This window comes from Eupeodes corollae, chromosome 1 (assembly GCF_945859685.1).
Source record: "Eupeodes corollae chromosome 1, idEupCoro1.1, whole genome shotgun sequence".
Taxonomy (NCBI): Eukaryota; Metazoa; Arthropoda; class Insecta; order Diptera; family Syrphidae; genus Eupeodes; species Eupeodes corollae.
In genome coordinates, this window is record NC_079147.1 from 64,614,442 (window position 1) to 64,630,375 (window position 15,934).

Below are 15,934 nucleotides of genomic sequence, written 5' to 3' on the forward strand. Positions count from 1 at the left end.
TTTGATCTCTGGCAATGGTCATTTTTCAATTGTTTTTGCAAATGAAAAGTTTCTATTTCTTTATCTTATTAATTCAAGAAATTGAGGATTATTAAAACTGTAGCTACAGGGACACAATTGTCCATTAAACCGCACAATGGACCCACCGACATCGTCGTCAGACCTCAAGTTATTGAAGCGTCTAGAAAGTAAAAGGATAAACGAAGCTCTCGAAAGAGAACGCCATAAAGAAGAATTAAAATCCAAGGAAACACCAAGTGAGAAACGTGCACGTCGCTTAAAGGAAAAAAATGCCAAAGAAGCTAGACGTCGCGAACGAATGGGTTGGGACACCGAATACCAACATTACACTAACCAGGATAATCCCTTCGGTGATGCCCATTTAACATCGACCTTCGTTTGGAACAAGAAACTCAAAAAAGAAGGCTTCAAGAATGTTGCCCCCGAAGCCGTGGAAGTGATGCATCGCCAGAAACAAGTTGAAAATAAGAAGGAACTCGAGAAGGTGAAAAAGAGGCGCATAAAGAGGGAAATGGAGAAACAAATGCGCGAAGAAGAAATGCAGATGCTGCAACGTTCCCGGGAAGCTACAAAGTTTGAAGAGTGGGAAAAACAGGAAGATATGTTCCATTTGAAGCAGGCCCGTCTACGTAGTTCCATTCGAATTCGCGATGGAAGAGCGAAACCAATTGACTTACTCGCTCAATACATTTCCAATTCCAACTTGGAACAAACTATCGAGATGCAGATGCACGAACCGTACACCTTTCTCAATGGCTTGGATATTCAAGATCTAGAGGATCTCCTGGTAGATATTGAGGTGTACAAAGATTTGGAGAAGGGATCAAATTCAGACTTTTGGACTGACATGACCGAGATTGCCAACGATGAACTCCAGAAACTCCGCAAAATTAAACTTGGCCTTGAGGACGACACTCAAATCGGCAGGAGGGAAGGAATACACAAGAGTGTATCAAAGGAAGTGTCTGATGTATTTCGAGGCAAGTCTGCCCAGCAGCTGGATGAGCTAAGGAACAAGATCGAAACCAAGATAATGAGGAAAACTGATGGCGTCGACATAAGCTACTGGGAGAGTTTGTTGTCCAAGTTAAAGGCCCACATGGCCAGGGCAAGATTGCGAGATAAACATCAAGTAAACCTCAGACAAAAGCTGGAGTTGTTGAAGAACTCATCTTTCGACGAACCAACTCCAAAATCTACTTTTGTAAATTCGAATTCGAATGTTGATGAGAAATTGGACCCCAACTCAGCTGATGACACCAACGATGACGAAGCAGACGACGAAAACGCTACCAAACTTACCGACGAACCTCCTTCAGACGCATGCTTGGACCTCTACAATGACGGATGCTACAGTCCTCCATACCTAACAATGGACGAAGTCGAAAGTGGTAAAGTAATCTCAGCGAAGAAGGCTGAAGAGAAAATAGAAGCACTGCGAAAATCACTCGTCCAGGCGAGCTTCGCCGAGAATGCCATGAGTCGAGAGGATCAGCTACTTCACGAGGAAGCCCGGAAGGGCATGACCGATGATGAGGCGGTATTTTCGGTTGAAACCAAACTCGAATCACAGGTTTATCTGTGGTCAGATAAATATCGTCCCAGGAAGCCTCGATACTTCAATCGAGTCCACACAGGATTCGAATGGAATAAGTACAACCAAACCCATTACGATATGGACAATCCTCCTCCCAAGATCGTTCAGGGTTACAAATTCAATATATTCTATCCGGACTTAATAAATCAGGGCTGCACTCCGCAATACTTCCTGACAACGTGTGCCGATAATAATGACTTTGCTGTTCTGAGATTTCATGCTGGACCACCTTATGAAGATATAGCATTTAAAATTGTGAATCGAGAGTGGGAATTCAGTTACAAGCGTGGTTTCCGATGCCAGTTCCAGAATAATATATTTCAATTGTGGTTTCACTTCAAACGTTACAGATATCGTCGTTAAACCAACCGAAAAGACAGAGGTCTGTTTGTGTATCATTTTATTTTTTGCACCATCAAATATTTCACATAGAACAGAAAACGCTGCATGCAAGCGCTATAGTTTTTAAGTTATTATTATGTACATTTATGTAATATTAATAAATAATAAAATATACGTCAAGACAGTGACATACTAACCTATATTTCTTTTTCTTTTATAATTAACGGGAACTCAAGGGGTTAATTATACAATCAGCATAAGTTTAAACATAGTGCAAGCTTTAGGATAGTAGGGAAGGATTAAAGAGGAGATACCGATGTACATTGGTCTTAAAGTTTTGAATATCAAAATGATAGAGAAAAACAGAGCTGGGTAAAGCATTCCAAATTCTCGATGTGTGATTAAAAAAAGAATATCTTTACTTGTCAGTACGTCCGAAATTGAGCTCAAGGGTAAACTGATGAGCATTCCTGGAAGTGAGAGTATTACAGCTGAATCGTTTAAGGGGTGGAATGCAACTGGCTAGTTCAACAGAACATTGTTTGTAAAAGTATCGACAAAACAACGAAAGGCATGAAACATTGCGGCGGTGTTCTAGCGATGTAAATGTTTCGATTATAGTTCTATCGCCTATCATTTTTAAAGCCCTTTTTTGTATTCTATCCAAGAGATTTAAACTTGTTTTGGGGGCACCTGCCCAGATATGCGAATTATATTCAAGCTTTGGACGGATGAAGGCTTTGTAGCCAGATCATAAGGGGTGACAAATTTCTTGCACTGTCAAAGAAATCCTTAGAACCTATCAGTATTTTTGGCAATATCGAATATGTGATCATTCCATAAGATATGATCTGTGATACATGATTTTGATTTGTTTCCTGGATGCTAGTGCCGCTCGTGGAAAGAAATTAGTACAAACTTCATGAGGAAAAAAAGGTCAAAAATTGCACATACAGTTAATTACAATACCGGCCAAAAGTTTGAGACCACCTTCAAAGGGTTGCTTTATTTGTACCTGGCGCCTGGGTTGAATATAGGATTTTGTTACCTGCATTGTTAACTTAGACCATTTATAAAAGGTGCAAGTGAAAGAACCCAAGATATTAATCTTTTTCTGTAAATTATGAGGAATTTTGTAAAAAAAAGGTAAAAAAAACAGTATTGGGTTTTTGGCTTCTATTTGGGTTTCCCATAGTTTTTATTTTGTATGACTTTTTACATTCAATTTGGAATTTTTTTATGAGTGGGGTAATATTAAAGGGTAAAAAAATGTAAAATTTGAATACCTACATATTCAGGATTTTGTATGTAATGCTCAGTTTGATCAAATTTAAAATTATTTGAGACTGTGATCTTCTCCAGTAAACAAAGTTCGCTTTATGTGAAAAGTTAAGGAATAAACTATTGAAACTCGATGTGCGATTATGACCCTTATTGAAGAGGGCTTTTCGCAAAGAGAAATCGCTACAAAATTGAAGATATCCAAAGGAGCAGTTCACAGGACCATACAGCGTTACTCTAGTACCGTCGGTTTTAAGGATAAACCGAGGTCAGGACGACCTAGAGTTATGACGAAAACCGAAGATCTCCATATCATCACCATAAGCAAGCGTTCTAGGAAGAAAACAGCACCAGAAATACGCACCCAGCTCAATGAAATCCGGGAAGAACCATTATCTGTATCAAGGATACAACGAAGGCTAAGCCATGCTGGACTTTTTGGACGCGTTGCAGTGCAGAAACCATTTCTACGACCCCAAAACAAGATCAAACGGTTGGAATGAGCCAAAACCCATAAGGATTGGACAGATGAAGACTTCAACAGAGTCTTATGGAGCGATGAGTCCAAGTTTGAGATATTTGGCTCAAATCGCAGAGTGTACATCGGAAGAATGGATAAAGAAGTCTATAAAACAATATTGGAAGACCACGTTTTGGTATCTGGACTCCGATTAATGGGTGAAGGTTTTGTATTCCAGCAAGACAATGACCCGAAACACACTTTAAAACTTTGCCGGGGATACCTGAAACAAAAAGAAGATGAGTAAAATTCTAAAAGTAATGGTATGGCCACCGCAGTCTCCAGATATTAACCCCATTGAGCTCTTATGGGAAGAGCTTGACAGAAATGTCCGGAATCACCACATAACATCGGAATCTGCTCTTTGGGAAACTCTACAAAATTGCTGGAATAATATTCCATAAGAAAAAATACAAAACGTTGTAAGAAGATTTCCCAGAATTGTAAAAAAAATTATTGAATTTAAAAAAGAGTTTTTTGATAAGACTCATTTTAGAGCTTTTATTGCTTTTTTAAATAAATAATTTATGTTTAGTACAAAACTAGTTTATATTTTTCTATCATTTGCAACTAGACATGCTCTTCACTTTTTTCACGTATTAACTTTTTTCCTAAAACTTCAGTTTAGGGGTTAAAACTCGATATTTCAGAGGTGGTCTCAAACTTTTGACCGGTAGATATTTAAGTTTTTGAGTTTGATAATCTTTTGCGCTTATTACATCCTGATAGCGATTCTTTATGGAAAGAATTAGTTTTGAAGTGATTTAAGGTAAAATTCTGTTCCATTTTCCATGCTGGTTCTTATAGCTTATTTTTGGTTTTCGGACCTTCATCCTAAATAATTCCAAAAATCAATGGGATTTAGGTCTAGAGATTGGTGAGAATGAGGCATTTCGGACTAAACTTTATATAGAAGGCACTCTTTTACTATGCTTGAGGAATGTTTAGAGTCGTTGTCTTGCACTAGCAAAAAGTCGTCTTTTAAGCCAATTTTTAAAGCGCTGGCCTTCAAATTATCCTAAACTTGTAATTATTGTAATAGTCATATTCGATGAACCAAATTTTTGCATGATCAGAAATTAAAGCAAAAAATACTACAATGTCCCAAAGGTAGTACAAATTTCTGTTCATTTGTAAAGAACGTACCAAACACCACGTCTTCCTCGGTTCCAATCCCTATGTAAGCTCGATTGATAAAGCCAATTTGCTTACAGCACATTTTGCTGTTAATTCGAAGCTAGCGGATAGTGTCATGAGTCCTCCTCTTCTTGAGAGCGTAAATGATTCTATGGGTCGAATCTTCTTTCGCACTCGTGCAGTCGCAAGAGTACTGAAAGACTACACAAATCCGCTGGCCAGAAAACCTGACAAAACTACTGTGTAAGCTTTTTCATTTGTCCTATTCTTCAGGTCTCTTCCCGAGCGGATGGAAAACTGGATTTGTCCAGCCTGTCCCTAAAAATGGTGAATCCTCCCCCCCTCAAACTATCGTTCAATCGCACTTACGTCCCTTCTTTCTAAGGTCATGGAAACGCTGATTACTTTTCAGCTTAAGAAATATCTTGAAGAACGGAAGCTTCTTAACGACCGACAGTATGGCTTTCGTAACAATAGGTCCACTGGTGATCTCATGGTTCATCTCACCAAACAGTGGAACAAATCTTTTCATCGTTTTGGAGAAAGTAAGATTATTGCACTTGATATTTCAAAAGCATTTGATAGAGTTTGGCACCAAACTCTTTTATCGAAAATGCGTGCTTTTGGTATTGGTGAATCTCTTCCTCGTTGGATTAGAAATTACCTTCATAACCGTTCAATACAAGTTGTATTAGATGGTTTTCAAGTCTGAAATTCATAAAATAAATGCTGGTGTCCCCCAGCATTTTTTTTCAGCTCCGATTTGTCTCCGACTCTCTTCTTTATATTCATAGACGATCTTTTGTCTTTCACTTCTAATCCATTAAACTGTTTCGCCGACGACAGTACCCTCAGCTTTTCATATTCGTTTCTAGATTTACATCCTGGTTCTTCGGATGTGGAACATCAACGGCAGCGTATGATAAGCTCATTAAATTCTGATCTTGACAGCATTGTCCAATGGGGAATCAAAAACCGTGTACAATTTAATGCTTCGAAAACTCAATGCTATCTCCTGTGGTTAAAGCGTAACGCACCCTCGATGCCACTATCTATGAGTGGCACTTGCATCCAGGAAACCAATCAACTATCAGTACTCGGTATGTGTATTACAGATCACCTTTTATGCAATGATCACATATTCGATATCGCCAAAAATGCTGCCAGGTGCTTAGGATTTCTCCGACCATGCAAGACATTTTTCACCCCTTCTGATCTGGCTATAATCTACAAAGCTTTCATCCGTCCAAAGCTTGAATATAATGCGCATATCTTGGCAGGTGCCCCCAAAACAAGTTTAAATCTCTTAGATAGAATTCAAAAAAGGGCTTTAAAAATGATAGGCGACAGAACTATAATCGAAACATTTACATCGCTAGAACACCGCCGCAATGTTTCATGCCTTTCGTTGTTTAAGCATTCGACCCCTTAACCAACTCGCACTTCTAGGAATGCTCATCAGTTTACCCTTGAGCTCAATTTCAGGCGTACTGTAAAGTGTAGAGATTCTTTCTTAAATCGCACTTAGAGAATGTGGATGCTTTGGCCAACTCTGTTTTTCCCTCCCATTTTGATGTTCAGAACTTTAAGACCAATGTACACCGGTATCTCCTTTTAAATCCTTCCCTATTTTCCTAACGCTTAAATATAAACATATAAAGGGTACTAATAACCCCAAGGTGATCGTGAATCAGAAAAAAAAATATGTATTTGTTTTTGGTTTTGGATTGTTGTCTCTATAAAAACTAAATTTACCACAAAGTTATACCCCATATAGCTTCCCAGAGCATAACGTTTCCTCCTCCATGTTTCACCGTTTGATGCAAATTTTTCACATGTTGGTTTGGTTTCCTTCACACAAATCCGCGACCGTCCGACTCAAAGACATTAAACATCCTCTCGTTAAGGAATAACACATTCTTCCCTAATTCACCTGCTTTCAAAACGTATGCATACCCATACATAGTTCAAGCGTTTCGAAACGGTTACTTTTGAAATAAAGGTTTTTTGTACCGTGCGATCATTATATCCCTTTGAATGCAGAAAGTTTCGAACAGTTTGAGAGTTAAGCATTATTCCATGATTTCCTAAACTGTCAACAGATATTTTAGGAGCACTTAACTTGGGATCGGTCTTTATCATTCCTACAATTTTCCGTTCCATATGATCGTCTAATATTTATTTTCGACCTTTTCCTGTGGCCACTTCAAAACCTTAATTTTTCAAATAATTTTTTAATACATACCTACTGACCGTGTTCTACCAATAGTTGACGACATCTCAGCATAACTTTTTCCATCCATTGTTTAATGTACGAGGGGCGTTCAAAATATTCTTGGTATCGATATGAAGGAAAATGCGAATCCAATTTAAATTGTTTTTATTTTTCAATATAATCTCCCCCAACATCAATGCATTTGTTACATCTTGAGATAAGCTTTTTTAAACCCTCAAAAAAATAAGTTTCCTCTTTCCCTGCAAAATACCCATTTATTGTCGACTTGAGTTCTTCATCATCCGAAAATCTTTTTCCACGAAGACATTTTTTCAAATCCGGAAACAGGAAGTAATCATTAGGGGCAAGGTCTGGACTATTGGGTGGATGTTGAATTTCTGCAAAACCACAATCTCGCACAGCAGCCTTGGAAACTCGCGCCGTGTGAACAGGAGCGTTGTCATGAAGAAGCAACACACCCCCTGCGAGTTTACCCCGTCTTTTCTTTTTAATTTCCTCCCGCAAATTATGCAAAGTGGAAGCGTAGGATTTGGCGTTGATGGTTTCACCTTTTTTTTTGTACTCAATGAGTAAGATTCCCTTTGAGTCCCAAAAAACTGTGGCCATGAGCTTCCCGGCAGACGGAGTGACTTTGAACTTCTTCGGGGGGTCTGTTCCTTTTTTATGCCACTGCATGGACTCTTGTTTGCTTTCAGAGTCATAGTGGTGAACCCATGTTTCGTCCCCAGTAACAATCCGATGCATAACACCGTCCGCGTTCTCACTACACATCTCCAAAAGCTTTCTACAGCATGCGATTCTCACTTTTTTCTGAGGCGCTTTGAGCATTCGTGGCACCCACCTTGCACTGACCTTTGAAAGGTTAAGATGGTCATGAAGGATGGTGTGAATGGTACCAGTCGAAAGCTTGGTGATCTCTGCCATCATTTTCACCTTTATTCGGGCATCCTCGAAAACAAGTTTTTCGACTTCTTTGATGCTTTCTCTACTAACGGTAACAAATATGAGGAAAAGCTTATAGTTTTGTTGCATTTGCTAGTATACATATATTATAAATGGACAAATAAAGTCAATAAGCTCACATTGGTGGTTCGAAGTTCATAAACCCTCTATTTTCAGTTGCTGTACGTGCAATTTGATGTAGTGTATATAAATTTATGAATAAAATCGATGCCAATTTTAGCCCACCAGATCGGATCCAAAGCCCACTAAATCGTCTTTTATTGACTTTTTGTCTTCTAAACAAACATGACTTGATTTTGTATTAATTACCCCTATTATGGTCGAACGTTCGAAGTGAGATATTTTCATTAGCGAAATTACACATTCGACTTATGTACCACGGACGGTTGGCGAACTTTACAATTCGAGTTCGAAATTCAGTGCTACCATAAAAAAAATAACAGGCATAAATAAACTGTAAGTCATGAAATTTCAAGACAACTTTAATTTCTTGGAGCTCTCTAATCATCTCTTAAGTAAAACAAATATTTTGCACCTACTGGAAGTTCTTTTAATTCTCATTAATTCCTTAAGTTCCAGATCATATTTTCGACTGAATAAGGAAGTTTTTGTATTCGTTTTAAACAAGTTGTAAGGCAAATTTAAAAATGCAAGCACCTCATTAATCCTGCTATACTATAATTAGCTTCTGCTCTTAGATTTTTTGCTAGTGGGAGTTATCAGGGTACAGTAGGAAAAGATTTTGACTTAGGCCTGTCACAATCCTCGGTTTCCTTAGTAGTAAAACAATTTGTGTGTGTAATTGGAGACAAATTATGTCCAACCTAGATCTGTCTCAGCATTTCATCCGATGAGAAACAAAACGCACGAAACTACTTTTTTTTAACGGCCAGGTTACCAGAAGTAATAGAATGCGTCGACGGAACCCTTATAGGAATCGTTGCTCCGATTGAGTTGTGTCATCAGTATCTTAGCAGGAAAGGATATTACAGTTTATACGCAATGGTAGTAAGTTTTTTCCCCGAGATTTTTTAAGGCGTGTGACCATAAAATGTGTATTCTTTATGATAGATAGATAGATATGTTTATTTGTTTATAAGCTTAGCTTTTACAAATTGATTGGCAATATGTAAATATTACATTATTTCATAAGGTAAGTGCAATATAATTATAATTCATCTAACATAACAATAAGGTAAGATATGAAGCAACAATTATAAAGAAAATACAAAAATTAATTACTTTTATTACTTAACCTGAAACCTGGATTTATCATTCGTTAAGGATAAAAGCTCTTAAGTTAAGCGAGTTTGTAACATATTTGTATATATTCAGTGCAACGTTTTGATCTTCAACTTTCATTATACTATTCATGTCAGTTAAGTTCATAGGGGATAGGAAGTGGTTTCTAACTGCATTCAAAATTGGGCTTCCTCAAAGGATTGTTCAATTGTATCATCTTCATATGTATTACACAATGTGCAAATGTTCATTGGGTCAAATATATGTCTATCACCGTGTAAAACTGTTCTGTGGGCATATCTGTTCGCGCACCTAATTTGCGCTAAGACTTTATGCACGTATGGTTTGCAGGATGAATTCAGGTACGGAGCCGGTTTATATTCTGGTTCTTGTATATTCGCTAAATAAGGAGCATAATAGCAGCAAGAAGTTGAGTTAGATGCCTTCCTGAAATCTTCATTTATATAGCTTCTCTTCTTGTCTTCCAGGATGCTTACAAAGTATTGACGAACAGGTAATAAGTTTTGCTGTTCCCATATATGTATCTATAAAATTACTCATTAAGGCGGCCTTAAATTTTGTTGCCCAGTTTGGTCGTTGGGAGTTGTTATGGGTTCTCAAGATTTCGTTGTAACACTTTTTAATTAGGCGCTCATCAGAGGCATTCAACAGTTTTTCCCAGAAATGCAAAGCTCTTTTCGCTATCTCGTAATCTAATGGAAGTGTACCAGTTTCTAAACGAACCATATTGCTTTGTGTGTTTTTAGCTAGACCAAGCAACTTCTTTAAAACTGAAGTTTGAATAACTTCAATTTTGTCTCCAGCTTCCAGGCCCCATATCTCCGCACAGTATAGTAAAGACGTTTTAATTGTTGAATTATAAACTTTGATTCTTCCTTCCCAGTTTTCCATGTAAGGGCTCCTCATAGCTTTTTCGGTTACTGCTGCTGCTGCTCTTGCCTTGGTTTTGAAGACATTCATGGTTTCATTCCAAAATCCAGTTCGACTCAAGGTTATTCCCAGATATTCAAAGCTATCTACAACTTCAATTGAGTCTTCTTTATATGCAAATCTTTCCGGGCATGATGATATTTTTCTTTTTGCAAAGTTTACTATCTTCGATTTTTCAGTATTTAATGTCATATCTTTTGCTGTAAAATATTTTTCAAGTGATTTCAGAGTTTTTCTTAAATGAAGCTCAGACTGAGCGAAGACAGCAATATCGTCGGATTATGCTATCGGGATAGCATTTGTTGTTTCCGAAATATCTATTCCTGTAAGGCCCTCGATTCTTAAGAATTCTTCCAAATCATTTATATATAAGTTAAATAGGAGGACACTTGATGGATCACCCTGTAGAACACCCTTTGTGACATTCACTTCTTTTGTTAGGCCAATTGTTGTCTTAATAGCAATTTTGGTTTTCACATATATGTTTTGAAATGCATGTATTATTTTCCCACTTGCTCGAATGGATCTAAGGTGGGTCCATAGCTTATCGTGATTCACACTATCGAATGCTCCTTTAAGGTCAACAAAGACTACAAAAAAACTTCCTTTTTTTTTGCAAGAGTAATATCTGTGATTGCACTTAGGATAAAGAGGTTATCAATACAACTTCGTCCTTTTCTGAAACCGTTCTGAAATTCAGGAATTAGTTGCTCTTCTTCTGCCCACTCTTGAAGTCTGTTTGATAGGATTTGGGTGTAAACTTTCATCAAAGCATTTTCGATCGCTATAGGTCAATAGTTCGTTGGTAGAGATTTATCACCTTTTTTAAATTCTTTATTCTTTATGTTGACTCAAGATATACTGGATATACCCATGATTCCTTTGTACGGAACTCCAAGTCTTAGGTCAGTTCTTGAAACGTGGTACCAAAGAGAACTTTTAGTGTTCCTTAGTAGCATTTATATTTTTATTTCGTCGTTCAATAATATTTCTTTTCCATCGCGAACGTTCAAATCAACGAACATTCGATAATGACAATAGAGTGAGATCAATCTTCGAAAAATGTATGACATTTAAGTCGAATCAACGGTTCTCAAATTTCTGACACTCAGACGTTTATTCATTCGAAGTTTATAAGCTTTGTCTACCACTCAAGAAAACCGTTTAATGTTTTTATTTTAACTGCAGCGTTTTTCATACATTGCCTGAATAAATAAGTTAGTATGGATGCAGAAAAAAATAGTATTATTTTGTGACTCATAAAGCCTTATCTATGTTTATTTCTCCAAGAGACCTTCCAATTGATTACATAAGCGTATTTTTTAAATACTTGCGTTGTATTAAATTTTAACAGATAAACATAAAAACGATAAGATTACTCTTTTTTTAAATTTATTATTTCATAAGATTAATTAAGATTAATTAAAATTAACTCTGATTATCCTTCAATTTAATTGTTTCTTCGACCATAGTATTTAAATCCAACAATTTATCGATTTGTGTTGGCATAAAATCCATATTGGATAACTCCTTTGTCCATGCTCCGACATCTACTCGAAGTTGCAATCGTATCTTATCATCGTCAGACATTGCACCACCACTCGTTGTTGTTGATTGTTGTTGATTTGTAGACTTTTCCTTAAGGTTCTTTAAACGACGTAAGGATTCCTCGGTTTTTTGAACTGATGTTAACACTTCCGTAACTGATGTGTAATACCTGTGGAGAGGAACAATATTTTTTGATAACAACACACATTCTAAATCAAAGAAAATGTTTTCAACTTACTCTTTTGTTATTCTCACAAAGACTTGTCTAAGTATTCTCTGGACAATATAATCATCGAGTTTGTCACCCAATCCTTCCTGGAAAGCTTTGACAGGCTTTAGCATTTGCTCCACATAGCCAGAACTTCGAGTTGGAACTTCTCTGTTCGTCTTTCTATACAATCGTGGCAGATCATTCACTTGCTGAATGCTGTCGATACTTTCAACGGTCAGAATGTCAATCAAAGCCTTCTCTATTCCAGCTAGATGCCCCTGGAGAGTCTCTTTAACATCATCAATAGAATCACTTAGAACATCATTGTTTTCCGAGATATTCGAGGACAACAGACCAAGGACATAAGGCAGCTTCTCAATAAACTTTGTGGTGTCTGCATAGAGAAAGACCATCATATTAATCTTGGGAGTTTTGAGAACCAAGTCCTTTCTCTGCAAAGCCGTCACTGCATCATTGATCCAATGAGAAAGTCTCAGAATAATTTGTATGGTGAGCTTGAAGAATTTCGGAAATACCTCGTAGAGGTACACTCCATCCGACCAACAGCGATCGATAGCTTTTAGAGCGGAATTGAAAGGAATCAAATGGAAATCACCCTCATCGACGAGCTTGCTATCGTCCAGAACTGGCTCGAGAACGCCCTCGAATTTACCGGCGATTTCTTGGAAGCAAATCTGAAAATAAACCGGCAGATTCCATCGGGAGTGGAAACTTTTCGTCTGCGAATGTTGTCGGAACAACTGAATCGATTCGGGGCTTTGGAGGATCTCCTCGATTTTCTGGATAAAGTCTCTCGTACATTTGTATTTCACATAGAAAACTTCGGAATTACCAGGAGCAAAGATAGAGGACATATGGGCTTCAAGACGTTGCTCCACATCGCTCCAAAAGCTATTCACCAAAAAGTTGAAGCCTTTCATTTTGTCAGAGTATTGTGTGATCCTCAGTAAGTCGGTCATGTGGAGTGAAATGAAGTTGAGAACTTTGTTGTAAATGCCAGCCAAACCTTGTGGGGAATTCTGCAGGTGATGCTCTGATATGGTGTTGGCCATATATGGACCAACGGTGTCTTCTTTGAAAACCAGCTCAGCCTCAGGGCATGCATCGAGTGTGATGTAGATTCGGAGACATCGTTCTAGACTCTCACTGGCTGTACTAGTTGAGGTCTTGAGGGTGGAGTTGAAGAGAATCCTTAATTTTTTGAGGATTTCCTCATTCAAGGTCTCAATCTTTTCCATTTGTCCAGTATTCAAATATTCCTCACAGAATTTTCTATTGAATTTTAATTGAATCAATTCTAGAGCGGCTCTTTCTAGATCGACCGGCTTAATAGCTTCTGTGTTCAGTTTATTGGCAAGCAGTTCTTCGAGCTTTGCCATGGTTTCCAAGACTTTCTTTAAACTTTGAAGGTTTCTCTTCAAAATCCGTAGATCATTCTTTTGCTTTAAATATCCACTGACTTCTTGTTCGTTTTCGTTGATCAAGTCTTTGATGCTCAAGATTTCCTCCCGAAAGACTTCCAATGGCTTCCGAATGGCGCCGATCGATTGATCCAGTCCTACAAGATTCGCTGATAGGCTCACAAAGTCAGCGTAGTCTTCGTTTATAAGATCAATCATGGAGGATCGTAGGACTTTTAAGTAGACACCAAGATTGTCGCGGAGTTGTTCCAGACTCGGTGCATTACGATTTCGGTGGAGGAACTCATCAACTGAGAAATTTGTCTAAATAGGAGATGATTATATCTTCTCGTTAAGTTTTAGGGTTCCAAATTTAATTTACTTACTTTCATGAATTCATTTTTATCGAAACAAAGCTCAGTTGATGCGGCTACAACCGAGTTATCGTTATGCGATTGCATAGTGGTGGAATTTGATTAAATTCAATCCAAAAACCAGAAAAATATTAACTTTTATTCTCGGATGAAAAAATTTACAAAAATCACAACAAAACACTAATTTTGCCAAGTTGTCATTTTTTTATTTTGACATATGACAGTTCTTTTTGTAAGAAAGGGAGTGTTCGCAAATGAATACATTTTAGGCTGTGCACACAGTTGCAGTGTAGCGACCTTCAGCTGCATTATGGTTAATCTACATGTATCTGTATTTGATTTCTGCAAAACAAAGGTAGTACATATTAAATTAATATTTTTGACATAGATAAAGACCGAAATGCAGTGAGGTTTATGTAAATAATTGCAATATTTCATTTAAATCAGGGAAAACTTCTCCAAATTTAAAGCTGGCCAATTGGATTCGAACCGATCCAAAATCAACCGTGTTTGGTTAAACTGAGGTGACCTCGGTTTAGCTCAGTCGTTCCATTTGGGTTTTCTGCAAGTCAGAAAATTATGAGCCCGATATAAATTTCTACGAGCTAAGTAGTTTTATCTGTGTACATAATCGTATGTCCAACTCATACTGAAGGAAACAAATTCTTAATGTCTCTTTCCCTCTATTTATGTTTTCTAATTCAATTGTCAACTTTTTCGTCCATGTTTTTCTGCTCAAGACTTTCGTAATTTTAAGATATTTCTCTGAAAAAAAAGGTTGGAAATTATTTATTTAATTATAAGAACCCTTCTCTTTGTTGATTATTATCCAGAGCTATGAGCTTAAAATGAAAAATATAAAAATGATTTATCTATGTATCGTGTATACCGGGCAAATCTATTTCTTGAGGGCTTCGGAATTTCAAAAGAGTTTTAATATTTTATAGGGACTACAACATCGAGTTAGCATTGCCGCTTTCGGGCTTCAACATAAAATATAATAAACACTGTCACTGTTAACTTTTGTATAACTTAACTAAATTTCTTAAAAACATCAAATTGACACCTTTATTTTCACAAAAGGCGAATATATAGAAGATCAACTAAAAAGTGATAGTTTTAGTATTTTTTAGGGACTACAACATCGAGTTAGCACTGCCACTTTCGGGCTTCAACATAAAATATAATAAAGATTGTCACTGTTAACTTTTGTATAACTTAACTGAATTTCTTAAAAACATCAAATTGACACCTTTATTTTCATAAAAGGTGAAAATCTAGAAGATCAACTAAAAAGTGATAGCAAATGGGTTTCAACTCAAGTACAAAGAAAGATATTGAGTTAAACTTTTTCACCTTACACTACATTTTGTTTATATTTTTCAAATCTTGGGAAGTAATCAGTATAGGTCACATCCCAGCCTATTTTTTACTTTTCCAATATAACAAGAAAACATTTATAGAGGAAATATATTTTATATTATTATATAAAAGTAGGCATTTCTAACTTATTGCTCTGCTAGTTTCTATCTCTTAAAGACCCGGTCCTACCAACAACAAGCGAGATAGAATCCATTTGATCCCGGGAGTAGCTAAGAAAGGGTTCTTCATCTGACAGATTATGCAGATGAGGCTAGTAAATCCAGGTGTCCCCAGGTACTTTACCCTCAGCTAGGTCAATACTTAAAATGGGTTGTAGGTTAGTTTAGGTTAAAGTGGCTGGGGATTCAGAAACAACACATTTAGGCCAAAAGAAAGGGCCTTTTGCTATCGCAAAAGCTGTTTCTTTTAGCAGAAGTTTACATATAGCTATGGGTATACCCATCTTCTCCCTTTCAAGTGAAATAGGTATGATGGTTCCATTTTTAACGAGTTCATCGGCTGAAGGCTCTACAATTTCCTGTGATGTCTCTGTGGCCCAGCACCAAACAGAGGTGAATGTTAAATTGCTGCGCCATCTCTATAAGAGACGATCGGCAATCGAGGGCCGTTTGAGATTTGGTTGAGACACCGTCAAGAGATTTGATAGCAGCCTGACTGTCAGAGAAGATGCGGATATCACGTTTTGTCTTAGCCAGGAGTGAACCTCT

At 37.3% G+C, this 15,934-nt stretch overlaps 2 protein-coding genes across 2 annotated transcripts; one reads left to right on the top strand and one right to left on the bottom strand.

Moving 5' to 3' along the window:
• Window positions 1–2,160, top strand: LOC129940444 (splicing factor Cactin). Its single transcript, XM_056048790.1, has one exon. It carries the CDS (start codon window positions 137–139, stop codon window positions 1,979–1,981), a length of 1,845 nt encoding a protein of 614 aa, XP_055904765.1. The 5' UTR covers window positions 1–136; the 3' UTR covers window positions 1,982–2,160.
• A 9,377-nt stretch (window positions 2,161–11,537) lies between these two features.
• Window positions 11,538–14,043, bottom strand: LOC129953966 (conserved oligomeric Golgi complex subunit 2). Its single transcript, XM_056067534.1, has 3 exons — window positions 13,857–14,043; window positions 12,077–13,794; window positions 11,538–12,007 (listed from the first exon to the last, which is right to left on the bottom strand). The coding sequence occupies exons 1-3, from the start codon at window positions 13,929–13,931 to the stop codon at window positions 11,719–11,721; spliced, it is 2,082 nt and encodes a 693-aa protein (XP_055923509.1). The 5' UTR covers window positions 13,932–14,043; the 3' UTR covers window positions 11,538–11,718.
• Window positions 14,044–15,934: the final 1,891 nt, after the last annotated feature.